This window comes from Podarcis bocagei (genome assembly GCF_964188305.1).
Source record: "Podarcis bocagei genome assembly, chromosome: 6".
NCBI classification, from domain to species: domain Eukaryota; kingdom Metazoa; phylum Chordata; class Lepidosauria; order Squamata; family Lacertidae; genus Podarcis; species Podarcis bocagei.
In genome coordinates this window covers 78,931,872-78,950,323 of record NC_138130.1, presented here as the reverse complement: position 1 = coordinate 78,950,323, position 18,452 = coordinate 78,931,872, and the positions used below count along the sequence as shown (strand labels likewise).

Genomic DNA, 18,452 nt, shown 5'->3' with positions numbered 1-18,452 from the left:
GTTTGCTTGTGGTGGAGTTTTAGAAGGAGCTCGTCGGAGCCCTTCAGGTGCCTAGTTTGAGAAAGGAGGCTTTAGAGTTCACTGTAGCTCTGGCCATTCTGCTGCTGCCCTCCAGGGGTGGCAGCGAATTAATCTTCGGAACTCACCCCCAGGAGGCAGCGATGGCGAGCAGCGTGGGTGGCTTTAAAAGGATGGTTAAAAGAGGCGGCTATCAGTAGCATCCATTCTTAAGGAAAAAAGCCCTGAGTGCTCACTAGAAGGACAGATCCTGAAGCTGAGGCTCCAATACCTCATGAGAAGAGAAGACTCCCTGGAAAAGACCCTGATGTTGGGAAAGATGGAGGGCACAAGGAGAAGGGGACAACAGAGGACGAGATGGTTGGACAGTGTTCTCGAAGCTACCAGCATGAGTTTGACCAAACTGCGGGAGGCAGTGGAAGACAGGAGTGCCTGGCATGCTCTAGGCCATGGGGTCACAAAGAGTCGGACATGACTAAACAACAAAATTAGTGGCTACTAGGCAGGCATCATGGCTATGCCCTGCCGCTACATGCAAAATCAACTAGGGCTTTTTAAGTTTGATAGCTTGACTCATTTTGAGGCAATGCATTTTTAAAAACGGCTGGAATGCAACCTCCAGCTTGCTTTATTGCCGGTGTTTTCTACATGTTCCTGACACCCCAGTGTGTTAGCAGTGGCATTATTCTTAGCTGCTCTAGGATGCTTCCCCAATGCTACATTAGTTACTGTTTACAATAGTAAGGCAAACCCCACCACCACCACCATAGATTCATAGTATAAAAAGCTAAGGCTTTCCAAGTAGGAAGTTACAAGATACACACTAAGAACATAAGAGCCCTGCTGGATCAAGCCAGTTAATTATTCTCCTCCATGAATCTGTCTCGTCCTTGACTTAAGTCCTCCAAGTTGGTTGCCATCACTGCTTCCTGTGGTAGCCCCATAGTTCATGTGCTGTGTGAATAGTATATTGGAACTGAAGCCATGCAACCACTCCAAAACCTTTGCAGGTGCAAACAGTATTAAAAGCTGCATCACATGTGACCACCCTCTCTAGGCATCATGAACACAAGTCAACAGGAATGTACAATAAAAAGATTTCTGGAAGGACATTCTAGGCTACTCCAGGGAATGTAGCACACTCTACCCACATATGCAACTTTTACTGAGATGGTAAAAAATCAGGAGGGGCAACTTCCCCTATCTTCTGCCTATGTAGAAGGGGGGAAATGCAAATGTTGGATTGTGAAAGACGTGTGTAAATGAAATGCAATTCTTCCTAGTCCACCTATACAAAATGCAATAACCGTCTACTGCTTCTGAATCAATTCTCCCTGTTAACTTTCATTCAAATAAAAAATACACTTAACCAAAAAATGCATGTTAAAGTTTATTTATAGTTTTCAATCCATACAACATTTCAAGTCTTTAGCTTCTTAACCAGTGGATGTGTCCCTCCAAAGTGTCATCATTTCTCTGTTGCAGACTACAGCACTACAATTTTTAATATCTGCAAAACTTCACATAAATTGAAGTAAAAAATCGGAAGCAAGCATAGTAAGGGACTCACAATTCCCACATAAATAGCAGATGAATCCCTAGGTAATGATGGGGAGTGAAGTTGAATATCTGAAAATGAAATGCATTGCATTCCATCACAAGGCAGCAATAATCATTTCAATAAGATAAGTTACAGTGCAGCAATTCTATATAACAAATACAGAGGGTAACCATTAAAGCTTTTACAGAGCCCAACCTTTTCTTTAGCGATCTCAGAGCAAACATTGTTCCCACACACTGGCTGGATAACACAAAGTATAATGAATCCAAGTCCTTGCTACTGGAGTAGGCAAAAAATGCCATGTATTTCAATGAAACCTAGGATTACACCAAAGTTTGGTTGACTCTGATACCCTAATTCAGGAAATAGCAGTATTCCAGTCTTTGGTTTGTCTTAAGAGTTTGGATTTTCCTAGTTTTTAGGAGGAATTACTCAAGCCTAGTCAGTTTATTTAAAGCTAAAAAGAGTGCATACTATTTGATCAGACAAGTTGTTTCAGCCACTATTCAAATCATTAGCTTTCTGAAAATATTTTGTCTAGAAATAGTTACAAAAATAGTCCCTCTATACATGAAGCTAGAATCTAATTTCCACATTTATTTGAAAAAGGCATTTAAGCCCTCTCGTGGAAGTTTAATGCAAATCCATTTCCATCATCTAGCTCTAACAATAATACTGGAGTTAGAGATTCCAAAAACTCATTTTAAAAGACTTCCCAGGTATGATATATTTAAGTCCAGCAATCTTAGGAGTTAGAAGTACAACACTTGTTAATCAGTTCAACTCTTTTTAAATAAATTATGTAATAAATTAAGGCTTTGGGTAATTTATTCACACAGTCTTCAATATCCATCTTCTTTTTTCTCGTTCTTTTCTATGATTTTATATTCATCCAACACAGCATGGCCTGTCTCCTTTGCAGTTTTCTTCACTATAGCTTTGATTCCAATATTGTCGATATTGAAAGCTGCCACACCAACATTGATAGCAGAACTCACTGCGTTGTCAGTAGCATGGCCCGCATCATCCCCGTACCTTAATGAAAATAAGGAGTATGTCAATGGAGTTTCCTCATTTGTACATAAATGCTACGATTGTTGTTTAATCTTTGCATGCATGCCCTCATTCCCAAGTAGATGCTTAAATTTAATTTGGAAAACCTGAAATCAGCATACAGACTGGCTTGATTCACTTTTGAAATTTTCCCAAAGCACAGAAGATTAGCAAAAACAATCTTAATGTTTTAGGGCTGCTAGTCTGTCCTAGTTTTTGTCTCTTGCTTCAGTTTTTACTTGGCCTTCAACGCAAATTCCAAAGTTGTGCTTACACTTGGTAGATAGATAAAGCTTTCGTCTCCCCAGAATTACTACATAAAACATTTTTTTTTGCTGAAGCTGCTAACTAAACCATGTTATAAAATGTGCTCTGTGACAAAGAGAAATTTAAAAGCTCCAGGTTCAATAGGTTATCCCTACAATAGTTAAAGTACTGCTGTTAAAATGTTAAGAATTTTAAAAATAAGTTAATACATTTTATTGTAAAAATAAGTCTGAAAATCTACATTTTTGCCCTGAAAAAAATTAAGAATCTCCCAACCCAACCAGAAATTACAAAACAGTTGAGAGTGGCCCTGTACAACGCTCAAAGTTCACTTTAAGTTCTTAGTATATGCGTAAATGATGACTGCACAAAGCTATTTCCCTTGTTATTTAGTTACTCAATTTCCACAATTATACGAGGATAAACTTTCCTTCTGGTTGAGAAGAACTAAGCAGGTATTTCAACCCCTTTCCAGTGATGTATTAGAGAAAGCATTTTATCAGCTGGGATTGATGATGAAGGAATCCTGCCGAGCTTAAGTCAAGTTTATTCACATGCCACTCTGGGATAAACTATGCAAAGGGGACTTCTGATACATATGAAAAAATGCAAACAATTCTAAAAAAGTAACCAAACAGGGCAATAATACAGCCTACTACTTAAAACACTAAAATCCTACATGTTAACTGGCTGCAAAAGAGTAACAATACTGTACACAAAAATGCTGAAGCTATCCTTTGCTAATCTACTACAGTGGCCAACTAAATTTTAAAGCCAAAAAACTGAAGTCTCCCTTTGAAACACTGATTGCTGTTGGCATAATCAATACAGGTCTTGACCAAACACAGTAGTAATCTGCCTATTTCAGAACACACATTAAGACTGAATGGAAAAGAATCTCTAATACTATATTTCTTACAATGTGACAGCATAGCAGCCTTGGAATTATTTGCCGAACACGACAAATCTGATAAAATTAATTGGACAGCAAAAGATTTTCATTTTTGTTAGTTTCCCCATGACATTAGCCATAAACACCCATATTAGAAGAAAGCAAAACTGACTCAAGCTGTGCCAAAAGGAACAGGAGTATTCACACCATCTCACGACTATGCAGAACCAACAGTGGGCAGGAGTTTACATGATAAAAATATTTATTGAATGCAGGTGGATATAAAAAGTGCCAAGAACTTAAAATATTTTGCGGCAATGCAGATATACATTTGGAGCTTGTTTCTCATATTCTAGCGCAGCTATTTATTGTTAGTGAACAATTAGCATTGCAAGATTTCTGGACCCTTTTAAATGCCCAGAGGGTTGGGTTCTTCCAGGTTGAAGATCATTTTGCTAGGTATGCATTATGGTGACCTAAAATTGCCAATCTTCTTCACACGAGTGTACACACACTTAAAAAAAAAAGCTGCCTATTATGAGAAACACAATAAAAATAATATATATGAGGTGCATCTGCCATGCTAATAAAAATACTACATTGCACACATCTTAAAGTACCGGTAAACCACAATTGCCTTGTATGCAACAGATTTTTGATGTGGCCTTTTGTCTTGGAAGAAAAAGTCTACTTATTTCATTAGGATGTGTTTTCTATTATACTCTTACATAAACAGGAGATGGGGTGAATACTTGAATCGTTAGTTGGAGATAACTGCAAGTTACTTATTGCTTTTCACTCTTAGTTGCAACTGAAGACTCATCTCCTTTTCCCCTACTTTTAAATCTAAAATAAGAACAAAAGATTAACACAAACAGTAGTGTACAAACAGAATATGGTTCTTCAAACTTGCCAAGGAGAAATATTTCATGGAGATATACCATTATTTTGGCAGAAAGCAATGTAGTACAGACTAGGTAAGGTTCAGACCAAGAGAATTACAAAGTACCAAGTAAATCCTTGGATCCTTATAGGTAAAATAAAACAAATTATCTTCAGAAGTCTAATTGGCAGTTTGACATTTCCCTACTGCTCCAATGTTGACTGCAAACATTTATTTTTTTGCTGAACTAATGGGCTAGTCCATATGTTTCCTTTTTCTTTAGCCCAGAAAAAAGACTCAAACTTCAGAAAGCAACCCAAAATTAGACTCTATGCAGTTACAGATAATTGCATAAAATTGGGCAAAACTATTTTTTTAAAAAAGCTCGGATTTTCACTTTTTGAAATATGGCAACCATAATTTATATCCTTTACAATTTCAGCACCACTCATATTCCAAGAACTTAAATACATCCTACTGAGTATTGAGATGGAATCGGCCTGGCAACAATCCGTCTCTGCATTAGGTAAAACCTAAAATGAACTGAAAATCCAATTTAGGGGTGCAGCTGCCCCTTAACTAGAAGTGACCTGCACTTGATTGACCTTTACACAGCAGCTGCAAGTGTGTGTTTAGAAGACGAAGTGTTCCAATTACAAAGGGGAAGGGAAGCAGGAGGTCCAATTTTAACAGCAAGAAGAGGATGCAGGGCAAATTTCCCCTTTGCCTACCACTTATTTCCTTGCAGCCCCATTCCTGAAGTGCTTCTCTCTCAGTCCAGGTCACTTCTGACACTGCAGGACCAGACTACATGTGATGTTACTCGTGTAATTTTGCCTTGAGCACAAGCTTTTTCATTCATAAAATGCCAGAGCAGGGAGCCAGATCAGTACTGGGCTTCTGGAGTGGAATTTAGATGGGTGTTGCCCCCCGCTGTGGCCCAGATCAGGTTCCCACATGGCTACAATTCCCATCAGAAAAAGAGCTCCCTCTGAAGTGAATCCGGATCAGGACTGCAGCAGCAGGCATCTTCAGGCCTCTTTGCGGGTTAAAATCGTTCATTTTTTCCCCCAAAATATAGTTGGGCCCCCACAAGGTCTGAGGGACAGTGGACCGGCCCCCTGCTGAAAGAGTTTGCTGACTCCTGTTCCTTGAGGATAGGATCTGCAGATAAAGCAAGCGTAGGTGGCTCCTTCACTTACACTGTACACTCCTCCTTGTTTGCTCCTCCCTGTCTATGTAACTGGGAAAGTTCCACTTTTAGATACATGCAACTGTGATCATCGCGACCAGTTTGGTTCCAACAATAGCAAAGCATTTTTACTTTTTAGCAAGTTTTGTTTAACGCATGTAGTGTAGGTTCCCTAGTATTCATGCATCACCAAAATTTATTGCAGAGTAGAGGAAACGTTAACTTACTTGTACTTGACAGTCTGAACCGTCTCTTTAGACACATTTTTAGCAATACACTTTGCAGCGCTTTCCAAACCGTGCCATATTGTTGAAAACCCTGCAAGTAGAGTTAGCGTGTTGGAACCGGAAGATAGCAAACAAATGGCATTCAATAAAAACTTGCACCACACATTGTGGAAGCGTTATTTTCATGCTACCTTGAACACCACTTGCCGCAACAACCAGAGCACCATCGAAAGTAGATTTTCCATCTTTGTCTTTCTTAAGGGATTCTGGAACCAGTTTGCTTCCATGCTTCTTGACATGGGGGGCTAACTCTCTTCCCACAGAACTTGCTATAGAGCACACGCCTTCCACTAAAACAGAAAGCATTAAGATAATTTATAGGTTACAGAATGTTCTGGTCAGATAGATTAAGCCACTGAATTCAATGAACTGTTGAGGATCATGAAGCCAATTTTATGTTAATGGCTCCTTTTCCCACAATAATTATATTTGGAGGAAAGTGCAGATGCAAGTAGTGCATCTGCTGGTAGTGGCACCCGCCCTGTGGAACGCCCTCCCACCAGATGTCCAAGAGAAGAACAACTACCAGACTTTTAGAAGACATCTGAAGGCAGCCCTGTTTAGGGAAGCTTTTAATGATTAACAGACCACTGTATTTTAATACTTTGTTGGAAGCCACCCAGGGTGGCTGGGGAGACCCAGACAGATGGGCAGGGTATAAATAATAAATTTATTATTATTATTTATTATTTATTATTATTATTATTATTACTACTACTACTACTACTACTATTATTATTATTATTATTATTTCTACTACTGTCTATATTGGCTCTTAATGAAGCCGGGGCAATGAAGACTTCTGAAGGGTGATTAATTTAAAGAATTTGTATACCACCCTTCATCCAATACGATTCCAAGACCGTGAACATATAAATATGTTGATATAAATAACGAACCATTCCAAAATGTAAAAAACCCCCATCAACAACATGAGTCAATAACTAAAAACATACAGCAAGCTAAGGCACTATTATTTTTTTTAAAGAGCTTAAACCTGATGAAGTCCGTTTCTCTCCCAAAGAGGACATAATGAAAAAGAAAATCAACATTATTCCCTGTCAATTAAAAAAAAAAAAGACTGAAGAAACAAAGCATTATCAATTCCTGTCACCACTTTTTCAAGGAAATTGGTTGCTCACATCTCACCTAAGAACTGGCTGACTTTCACAGCTCCTCCTGTAGCCTGCTTGGCTACATGAAGCCCTTTAGCTACAGTTGGGTTGACTTCCATTGGCTTTTCCTCTGGCTGAATGTGCTCTCTTAGTTTGGAAGCTCCCTTGTGGATTGCTTTCCCGGTATATTCTGCTCCTTTGACCAGGCCCCAGCTGACCCAGGATGCTCCTTTAAGGAAACAAGAACAGATTTATCGGATGCAGCAACATTATCATGTTATAGGACAGCATTTCCTACCCACTTAAGTTCAGGCTAGTAAGCTGAAAAAAATACAGCCTGAACTCATACACTGGTGAGTCTCCCATATCCTCTTAATTAGCTACAATTCCATCTTCAGCAATGGTGAAAATAGGAAAGCTGGCCACATGACCCAGAAGCTGTACGCCAGCTCCCACAGCCAGTAAAGCAAGATGAGCGCCGCAACCCCAGAGTCGTCCTAACTGGACTTAACTGTTACCTTTTTACCTTTACCATATCAGACCAATTGCACTGGGTGCCTCATATTTTTGAATGTACACTCTTTCTTTCTCTTTCTTTCTCTCCATAAGAAGCTTCATGCATGTGGCGAACAAGAGGAGTGGGTTTACGCCAAGCAGGTCAACATGGCAGAGAATTAAATAAAATATTTTAGACCAGTAGTCTAATGTGGTGCAGTCTAGAATTCTACCACTTTGAGTTGCATCAGATGTAAACAGGATTTAAGTTAGCTTGCGAGTCAGCCCCCAGTTTATTCATCCACCAGCATAATTCAGATGAAAATCTCCAAACATACACTAAACTGGCAAAACAAAGAACAAGTTGTTGTTTTTAGCAACTGTTACATAATTACTGAATAACTCTAGCTCCTGGAGATTGGACAAACTATAACATCTTCTAGAGCTTATCTCAAGAGCTTTATTTTGAGTTGCCATTTGGTTTTTGGAAATCTACCTGGCAGGGAATTAACTTACTATTTATCTTTAAGAGAATTTAGTATTTTTATCAAGAGGCAAAGTTTAAACAAACAATTGCATGTAATTAATATCCTGAAAAAGTCACATTAATAATAATAATACTACATTCTTTTACTCTCTACTTCTGAGCCATGTAGACCTGACAGTAACACAGACATACTAACAGGATGTAATTAAAGGACTCTACCCTATCAAGTAGTAAAATATTTCTATCAACAAGATGGAACCTTTCAACTGCAGAACTTGACCGCAGGTCAATCCATGTAATTGATATAATGTGTGGTAGAACCATTTAGTTTTCTGCTACCTGAGTGCTGAATAAAACTAATATATCAGGAAACACAGACAACGAAACTATTTCTTACAGAATATATTCTCATGCAAAGTTATATTATGGAAGTGGCTGAAATTAATAGTTTAGCTTATGATTTCAGATTGGAAGACAATTTCACTATGCTGCCAGAATGAAGAGAAGCTTTAGCCCAATTCAGGTGAGACAGGTGGGTTGGAAGCTGTGACAGTTTTCCTGTTATCTGCAGAGCTCCGAAGCCTGCTTGCTAAGCCGTCGCCATCTTGGACCCGCTGTGACAGTTGCATCTGCACAAAGCCTGCCCCTACAATCCTTGCACGCACCAGCTCCACTTCCAACCTCTGCATGCTGAGTGTGGAAAACAGAGAAGATTTGCATGGGGACACTGGGGTTGGAGCCAACAGTGTCTTTCAGATGTTGTTGGGCTGCAACACCTACCCTTGAACATGCTGACCAGCTTGTGGGAGTCCAACAACATTTAATGGCACCATGTCGGTTGGTACAGCTTTAAGCCCAAACACCAGAACAGGGTTTCTACCAAGGATCAATCTAGAGAATCAATCCTAAGGGTACCTGTTAAGATTCCATGGGCCATTTTCTCACTCCAGTCAGGTAACTCTCTTTCCCTCTCTTCAGACGCTGGCTCAATACGTACAGTCTCGGCCAGGTTAATCGCATCACTAGAAGCTTCTGCAGGCTACAAGATCGAAGCACATATATATACACAGCAAGATCAAAAGCTAAGATAAAGCTATTAAATGTCAAATTGGCCACCGTAATATTCAACAAAGAAATGCACACTGTGACCCTAAAGCTTCCATCTTCTTGCAGATAATTATAGGTTTTACAACAACCACCAAAATGCATCATTTTCTTTATTCATCTGCAAGAAAATGGCATTTCTGGACACCTAATTCCAGCCTATTTTACATGTAACAGGAACATTACTGTTGCTCCTGCCTTATTGGCATTTGGAGATCAGACCCACATGTACCTCTTTGGAGAGATAATTAGGGTTTCTTCACCCCTGATTCTTTTCACTTCAGTTAATATAATTAGCATGGTTTTGTATTATAGTTAATGCTCTATTCGCCTTTGAGAACATTTTGCACAACAGACAGGCAGCGTATGCGTATTTATTTGATCAGGAAGGGAAGTTGCCCAAGTCTACCACTCCCTTTCATTTTAAGGGGAAACACAGTTCTCCTTATTCTGTATTGTTATGTGTCTTTACATTGCTTCTCTTTGTTCAGGAAGGCAAGACTGAAAGAATGAAGCTTTTTGGGAGCTGGGCTGGATTTACTCCTCCTCCTCCCCATACAGATTTACAAACAACGAAAGTGCATTCATTCTGTTTTTTCCTCGGTTTTACACATTGTTACTGCCAAAACAAGACAAAGTTGAGCATGTGATAGTTCCTTTCTTAGAGAAGACACCCAGCTAACAGGCAAAATATCTGGGATTCGGAACCAGACACCACCCCATGAATTAAAAGACCCCATGCAACAACAAAGATGGAAACAACTACATTAAACATAACTTGTTTTCACATTAGATTACTATGAAGGATTATTCTATGTGATCAAATGAAGGTATCATCACAGGCATGTTATCGTCACAGCTCCAGAATTTCTATATCACTTTGGAATTAGTAAGGTTCAATTCTCCGCACAGAAATTTCACACAAGCAAGTACACAAGGATCTTGCATTAGAATGCAAAACTGACATGGATTTTGCATTTTCTGTGTAGCATCTTTTATGCATTTATGAAACAATGTGACATTGTAAAATCAGTCCCTAAGTATAAGCAGGATGGCTACTACTGCATTAAAGTGAACCAAAGCAATCCTGAGACATCCGCTCCAGGTTCTAGCTTGACATCCTATTTCGCCTGCATTGCCTAACATACACACTTGAGAGTTAAAATAGCCTACACTCATGTGAACAGCAGGAACCAAATATAAGCGACTGGTGTGTATTTCTGATTGATCCCCTCTAAGCTACTAAAGTGAGTCACAGGCCAAAGCTCAATCCGTTTTGTTAAGTCATGCCACTTTGTACAGTTGCTATGAATATACTCCGAGTTCTTAAGAAGTTCTGCATTATGTTATCTAGAGCTCACAAAGCCAGCCGTAATATTGTTCCCATTTTCCCATCTATTCCTAAACATTACATTACATTATGTTGAACTGGGTGGTACTGTACTTTAAAATTTGGGGCATTCGAACATTCTTGACAGAGTTAAAAGATATCATAACCCACAATGTCACCATCTTTATTAAAAAAGGGAATAAATAAGTTAAATAACCATAGCTGTTCTAGAACTTCCTCATGGTTCTTGCAAATATTAATTCCTCAACAATTAAAATCTCATAAAAATGTCATGTCCAGGTTTATAAGCACTTAAAAGCAGTTTACTGCTTTGGACATAATGGAAAACAAGATTTAACAAATGACTGTATCTTCTTGAAGCTATTAGCATGAGGAGGGAGCACAGAGATCAACAGAGATAGGTAGCCTTTTGTCAGCCTCTGTAAAATATGGGGTGTCCTTTGGAGACAGGGAAGTGGAGAAGGGATTGTATCCCATCACAGCACAAAGGCCAGAGCCAGTTAAGCCCAACCTCTGTCACACACTTATTCCAGAAATCGGCAGCAGAATTAATTAGCTTTCAGTTCACACCTGCTCTCCCTGAAAATAATAGAAGTTTTCTCCAGCCTTGGGTCCATTTCTCATAACCTGTGTCCTTCATCTATTTTGGTTCATCCCTGGTAACTTCTGATACCTCAACTGTATTCTATTAGTTGAGACCTACAACAGTACCCATTGGGCCTTGCGGGGGGAGGGGTCGTCCACTAAAGATTTTTTGTGCTTCTGTAAACCTCAGGGACCCTCTACCCTGCAGATACTCTCATGTGTGGGTGGGCCTTGTTCCAGCTGCATAAGGACTGTAACTTGGGGAACCAAGATTGCTACTAGTATACATGATTAATATCTTCCACGTTTTCATTATTTGTTCTCTCTCCAAGAGCCACTGTTGGCGGCAGATACATTTTTCAATAAATACCACAAAACAAAGTAATTTCCATTTATTAAAGTTTAAAATGTGTTGGCTTAGTAAAGAGTTTGCCACCACCTCTGAAGTTTACCTTGGCTCTGAGATCAGATCTTTGTTTAAACAGATCCTCAAAAAGCTCTTTGTAAGATCTTGAGTGTTGGGACGGTAACCCTAGTCCCTCATGGGATCCTGGAACCTGTGATACCATATCAAGGACATTAATAGATTCACAAGTTCAAAGGCTCAACAAGGAATCTGTTAGGCACTGTTGTACACCATCAGACAATAATATCACACAGCGGAAAGAATTATCCTTCTCATGAACCACATGCAGGTGAATTCATGCATTAGTAAACATCCCCACAGGTGAATAAGTAATTGCAAGATCAGGTTGTTCGTCACCATATGGCCAGTTCTCCAAGAGATTAGAAAGTATTTTAACATGTCAAGACAAATGGCAAATGTTCTCACTTCTTTTGGTAATTAGTTTTAACCCCCATCATTCTACCCAGACACTGAGGTCCAGCGCCGAGGGCCTTCTGTCGGTTCCCTCACTGCAAGAAGCCAAGCTACAAGGAACCAGGCCAGAGGGCCTTCTCGGTGGTGGCACCTGCCCTGTGGAACGCCCTCCCACCAGATGTCAAAGAGAACAACTACTACCAGACTTTTAGAAGACATCTGAAGGCAGCCCTGTTTAGGGAAGCTTTTAATGTTTGATGGGTTACTGTATTTTAATATTTTTTTGGAAGCCGCCCAGAGTGGATGGGAAAGTCCAGCCAGATGGGTGGGGTATAAATAAATTATTATTATTATTATTGCTAAAAATGTGCCTTTATAATTACAGGTATGCCTCCCTCTAACACCTGCCGTTTAGATTTCCCACCTTCTTAATACTGACCTTGTTTACTAGACTGATAATCTCTCGGATAACCTTTCCCTGCACTTCACGAATGAACTGTGATCTACCAGATTCTTAATTATCTTAGAGGGACTTCCTATATATGTAACATTTTAAGATTTTGCTTAGTCATTGTTGCACTCTGAGCAAGTGAACTGGATGTGATACTTCTGACACACTGCAAGCTGCAGCAATGCCTCTCTATGTCTGCTCAATTGATCCTGCAGGAAAATCATTATCAGCCTACTTGCCCTGCCCTTCACAGCACCACACGGTAAATTTATTTTCAGATGTTGCCCAGCCTCACCATAAAACATGCTCTATACTGCCAAAGCTAAATCCTTGCAGAGGCAATCCTGAAATTCATTTATAGTGCTCTATGAAGCGGACAGTTTAACAGCTCATCAGTGTCACCCAGTGATACTTGTGCATTGAAATTATTCTGGATGGTGGCATAACACTGTTTACCTGCACTCTAAGGTCAGACATCTGTTTTAGCAGATCTTCAAACAGTTCTCTGTCAGCAGCTGGAAGTTCTGAAGATAACACTACTCCCACATAGGATCCTGGCACCTGTGACATCAAGTCAGGGAACATGTAGACTCCAGTGCTACAGGAGAGGACAGGAGACTGGTTGCACATAAGAGGATACAGCCAGTCACAAACCTGGAAAAGAGAAGACCCAAATAACATTTTGCACAGAACACTGTGGATTCAAATGAATGATACATTAGCACTCATGTCATAGAACCGTTAGCACTCATTTTACAGCTTGTCAACGGCTGTGGCCAGCAACACAAACAAAATGTGAAAGTTACCTGAAGGAAAGCAGGGGGACGATTCTGGGCTGCTGCAGCATCCGTGTCCAAGAACTTCACAATGCGAAGGTATCCGGGATATGAGGGAGCGCTCACATGTCCATCAGGACTCACAAAGAATATCTGCACCCCGTGGGGAATGAGGATCAGTTCATCAGCATCTACCCCTAACGTCTGAACAGGAGGAGGCTGTGTGCATTTCGTGTAGAAATCATCTCCGACCGAGGAGAACTCCCCAGAGTCTGTCCCATACGACACAGTGTAGTGCCCACCTGTGGCCTCAGGTGTATAAGCTGGGGGTTCCTCAGTGGGCATTGCAGACGAAGGACTCATCACAGCAGCTTGCCCTTGGCTTGTACAGCCAGCATTTCCACCTGCTGCAGCCAGGTGTGATGGAGTCATCAGTGAATTCGGTACAGGAGGCCTTTCTGGCTTTTCTTTGGCTGGAATTGTTGGGTATATCCTGGGCGCTTCCATAGGAGGACACATGGCAATGGGTTTAGGCTGTGCATTTTCATCTAGAATGCTTAGGCGTGCAGTAACGTTTTGTAGCGTCTCTCTCATTTTTTGCTGCATTTGCCTGGCAGACTCCCATCGGTCCCCGGTGCATTCATGACCTTGGGATGGGACGCTAGTTCCCCTGAGCAAGTGGTCAATACCCTGCCTGTAATAATTCCTTGCTTCTTCCTTCTGTCCAAGCTCATCTGCATTCAGGGCTTTATTAACAAACACAAATGCCTCCTTGTACTCTTCTTCAATCGTCTTCAAATTTGCACCCTCTTGCGCAGCTGAATCCCGTTCTTGATACATTATGGAAAACTGGATCACAGCAGGAGTAACTGGAGACAAAGCGGAAGAGAACACTTCCATTAAAGGAAACCAACTATACTATACGGCTGTCAATATGAGAGAGGGAAAACACCCTGGAGCTGCCATGTCATGTATAGTGAGCAGTAACAGCTTGAATTAAGGGATATATAGTGATCCTAACTTTCTGTAAAACAGCTTGCCTTGCCTTGAAAAAGGCTTAGGGTGGTATTAACTAAGTTTTACCTAACTTAGCCACGATCATTAATTTCAGGTCTACTTTGAACAAGGCTATGGATACATAATCTTGATCTGCAAAGCACTTTTACAGCATCATATAGCTGCTGTGCTTCTATATTTAACCTTTAATTTACACAAACAATTGAATTATTATTAGTAGTACTATTATTTATTAACTTTATACACCTCCCTTCTTCCAAAGATAGATCTCAGTGCAGTTCACAAGATATACAGGATAAAAACACAAAATAAATAATTAAAAACACCACACACACACACACACACACACACTTAAAAGGCCATAGAATATTAATCAGCCAAAGGCCTGGCTGAAGAGGAAAATTTTTGCCTGTCGCCTAAAGGAGTATAATGAAGGCATCAGCTGCACCTCCCTGGGGAGAGCATTCCACAAACAGGGAGCCACTGCAGAAAAGGCCGGTTCTCGTGCTGCCACCCTCTGCACCTCTCGTGGAGGAAGCACACAATGAAGGGCCTCTGGTAACGATCACAGAGTCCTAGCCATTTTATATGGGGTTCTAACAACCCCCTCCCCAAGTCACTTAGCACACTAGTGTTAAGAGTAGCCTTTCAATGACTGAAAAGCTCTTGAAAGCTATTTATATTGCATGGTATTTCAGTATTTGTTTTGACAGGCTGATATGCTGCTGTAAAGCTCAAGTTCCCCACCATCTGCAAACTTACGGCAAGTTTACATAACCAGTGACATCAAGGGATAAAAGCTGAATACAGTGGTACGTCTGGTTACAAACTTACCGTATTTTTCGCTCTATAACACGCACCCGACCATAACACGCACATAGTTTTTAAAGGAGGAAAATCCGTAGGCATGCCACCCGTAGGCATTCCCTCCATAACACGCACAGACATTTCCCCTTACTTTCTAGGAGGAAAAAAGTGAGTGTTATGGTGCAAAAAATACGGTAATTCGTTCCGGAGGTCCGTTCTTAACCTGAAACTGTTCTTAACCTGAGGTACCACTTTAGCTAATGGGGCCTCTCGCTGCCACCACACAATTTCAGTTCTCATCCTGAGGTAAGGTTCTTAACCCGAGGTACTACTTCCGGGTTAGCGGAGTCTGTAACCTGAAGTGTTTGTAATCCGAGGTACTACTGTGCAGCTAACATCTCCATGTTTATGTTAGCCCCCACCCAGAGTGCTGCTGCCACCATCATTCTGCCCACAGTAAGTTAAGAAATGGGGTCATGGGAAGATGGAGTGGCTGAGCCAGCCTGAGATGCATCAGATCCTGAGCTGTAATAGCTCCAGAGTGGTACAAGTTAGAAAAAGCATTTCCTGTCTCCCCCCCCCACGCCTCCTGTTGCTCCTTTGGGACTGCTCTGCTGGTTATTAAAACAACTGTTTCAGTAAAAACATGGGAAGCGACAAACTTTTTAAAAAAATTGTCATTCAGAATTGTTCAGGGGTAGGATGGTTTGGAAGTATGAAACATCCACCACAAATACAATTGTGAACTCGTGATGTTTCGGGAACAGTGCTCTTTTGATTTGCTCCAATTAGCAATAAGCATGCAACAGAGCTAGCTGCTAAACAGCAACCATCAGCAAGGCACATGAAAGAGGAAGGAACATGGTCATAGGCTTATGGTGGATTGTGGCCAGCTTTAGCCTTCTGAGCCTCAAATTTTGGCCTCAACTTCACTTGACTAGACAACAGGCAGTTAATAAGCTGCCCCATAAACTGACCAAACTGCATAGTCCGAGAGAGCATGATACAGTTAGCTTGCTAATACTAAGCGGTCCGGATCTGGTCAGTATGTGTCTGTTGCCAAACTTTTTCAGGCCTCCGACCCCTTGGTTCCGTGAATTCATACCCAGTGCCCCCTACCCTATAAAAAACAATATTCATAATAAACCACTAATAATAAACCACATAATAAACCACTGTTTGCATAAACCACTAAGGAAGTTGGTAACACAATAAAATTCAAAACAGTAACAATTAAGTGCACATTTATTCAAAATCTAATTAAAACTATTTGGTCTAATTCCATAAAATTGATTAACTTGATCCAGCGCCAACCTCCTTAGGGGGCAGCACTGCCCATTTTGGGAACCACTTATCTAGAATCCCATGTAGTGTACAACCCCTCGAGTTTCATGGGATGCACATGTGGAAGGAACAAGTACACAGCTTGTGGGAACTTCTGGATCCATTGCTGTCGCTTGAGGCTCAGGTGGCGTTGGTGGTGCAGAGTGCCTTACATCAGCTTTGGCTGGTGACTCAGCTGCACCCCTATTTGGACCAGGATACACTAACTTCTGTTGTCTACATTCTGTTAGCATCTAGGTTATATTACTGCAATGAGCTATACATGGGGCTGCCTATGAAGGTGGTTTGGAAATTTCAGCTGGTGCAAAATTGAGCAGCCAGGTTGCTCACCAGGGCAAGACAGATTGATAATAATAATGATGATAATGTGCTAAATAAAAAATGTCCCCTTCAAAATATAGTACAGTGGTACCTCAGGTTAAGTACTTAATTCGTTCCGGAGGTCCGTACTTAACCTGAAACTGTTCTTAACCTGAAGCACCACTTTAGCTAATGGGGCCTCCTGCTGCTGCTGCGCCGCCGGAGCCCAATTTCTGTTCTTATTCTGAAGCAAAGTTCTTAACCTGAAGCACTATTTCTGGGTTAGCGGAGTCTGTAACCTGAAGCATATGTAACCCGAGGTACCACTGTATTTATAGATGAAATAAGCAATGACAAAGGTAGCCAAATATCTCACTATTTAGAAAAAGCAAGAAGGTGCAAGGAAGCTTTTTCTAAAGCAAACATACACACAAACTCCAAATAAATGTGTCTGAAGCCCTGTGTGCATTTCTGTGGGGGAAGAAAGTCCTGCTGAACTTGCTTCAGAGTAAACAAGCAGAACACGGGCAGCCCTCCTTACAGCCCGACAGACTTAACTGGGAATTAAACCTCATTGAACCCAGTGGCCTTAATTCTGGCGAAACAGTCGCGGCACCAGGCTGCAAGGAAAATGCAGGCACCCATGAGGCCAGCAGCAACCTCCTCCCAGAGTTAAGACGGTATGACTGATAGGAAGAAAGTCCACTAGGAAGTTACTACGTACCAGCCAAGGAACCGGCTGCTACTTCCAAAGATCTCTCCTCTCTCTTAAACACACCTGTGAACAACCTCCTGAGACAGGAGTGGCGGAGCCTCTACTTTGCAAGCGGAAGGTCCCCGGTTCCATCCCTCCAAGTGCGATGGGGAGAGCCTCCTCCTACCTCAAATCCTGGACAGCCGTTGCCAGTCAGTGTAAGCAAAACTGACCTAGACTGCCTGGTTTTACCAGCACTCAGTGCCCAGATCCTTCCCCGCCCCCACAAAAAAACAAGGCCTCTGAGCATACGCAGAGTGCATTTACAGCAGCAGAGCGGCAATGATCTGCTCCACGCGCGCAGGGAATCAAGGAGGGGAAGACGGAAGGCGGTTGGAAACAGGAGGCAAGGAAATGTTATCTGTTAAGGAATTGATCTCCCTAATTACAAGGAACTCCCCCCCCCCCCGCCCTTCCTCGTTCTGGCTTTCCTTTTCACTCACGGGAAGCGAGCAGCAGCGACCTCCCAGGCTCCAGCGAGACGCCCACCTGGCCACGCGCCGCAAACGACCCCTTCTGCCTATATCTGCTCCGCTCCAGCTGTTGCAACATCGGCCCACGCAGCGTCACGTGACCCGCTGCCGTCAGCGGCCTGTTGTCCTTTGCCGCCTTCCCGCCCACTAAGAAGCTTCTGGGCTCCGTTGCAGACGCTTTGGCCGGCAGGGGGCGCTCTGCGGCGCGCGCTCGCACACAAAAAGTTCTGCTGAATTCGCTGTTCGCTTTACAGTACTGTATATGCAATTGTGTTTGATGTAAAAGCGATAGTGACGCCTGGTTTTTGTTTTGCTTCGTTTTTTACGCAGTTACGGATTATTGTGAGCCGCTTTGAGCCCGATGATTGTGGTTGGAAAAAAGCGATGCAAATATTAATTCCATTCCCATCACCCTGATCA

At 41.6% G+C, this 18,452-nt stretch overlaps 1 protein-coding gene across 4 annotated transcripts; it reads right to left on the bottom strand.

Annotated features, from left to right (window-relative positions):
* Nucleotides 1–1,395: 1,395 nt before the first annotated feature.
* SPART (spartin) lies at nucleotides 1,396–18,157 on the bottom strand. 4 transcript variants are annotated; one of them, XR_014009076.1, is made up of 10 exons: nucleotides 18,003–18,157; nucleotides 13,368–14,206; nucleotides 13,018–13,215; nucleotides 11,743–11,847; nucleotides 9,166–9,289; nucleotides 7,303–7,497; nucleotides 6,285–6,443; nucleotides 6,094–6,184; nucleotides 4,520–4,637; nucleotides 2,502–2,614 (listed from the first exon to the last, which is right to left on the bottom strand). XR_014009076.1 is itself a non-coding variant. In XM_081197949.1 (10 exons), exons 1-9 carry the CDS (start codon nucleotides 18,109–18,111, stop codon nucleotides 4,577–4,579), a joined length of 1,881 nt encoding a protein of 626 aa, XP_081054075.1. In that variant the 5' UTR covers nucleotides 18,112–18,157; the 3' UTR covers nucleotides 2,502–2,614. The 4 variants fall into 4 exon arrangements, 3 of the variants coding, with proteins under 3 accessions (XP_081054073.1, XP_081054074.1, XP_081054075.1); XM_081197949.1 differs by having other exon boundaries at nucleotides 4,577–4,637; XM_081197947.1 differs by lacking the exon at nucleotides 4,520–4,637 and having other exon boundaries at nucleotides 1,396–2,614; nucleotides 18,003–18,155.
* Nucleotides 18,158–18,452: the final 295 nt, after the last annotated feature.

Bases quoted from the DNA above. Each gene is read 5' to 3' on its own strand.
- SPART (XM_081197947.1), bottom strand. From the start codon at position 18,111: ATGTTGCAACAGCTGGAGCGGAGCAGATATAGGCAGAAGGGGTCGTTT. The intron at 13,216-13,367 runs GTAACTTTCACA...TCTCTTTTCCAG, and splicing joins GTCCCCCTGCTTTCCTTCAG to GTTTGTGACTGGCTGTATCC. The intron at 6,185-6,284 runs GTAGCATGAAAA...CTCTACTTGCAG, and splicing joins TGCGGCAAGTGGTGTTCAAG to GGTTTTCAACAATATGGCAC.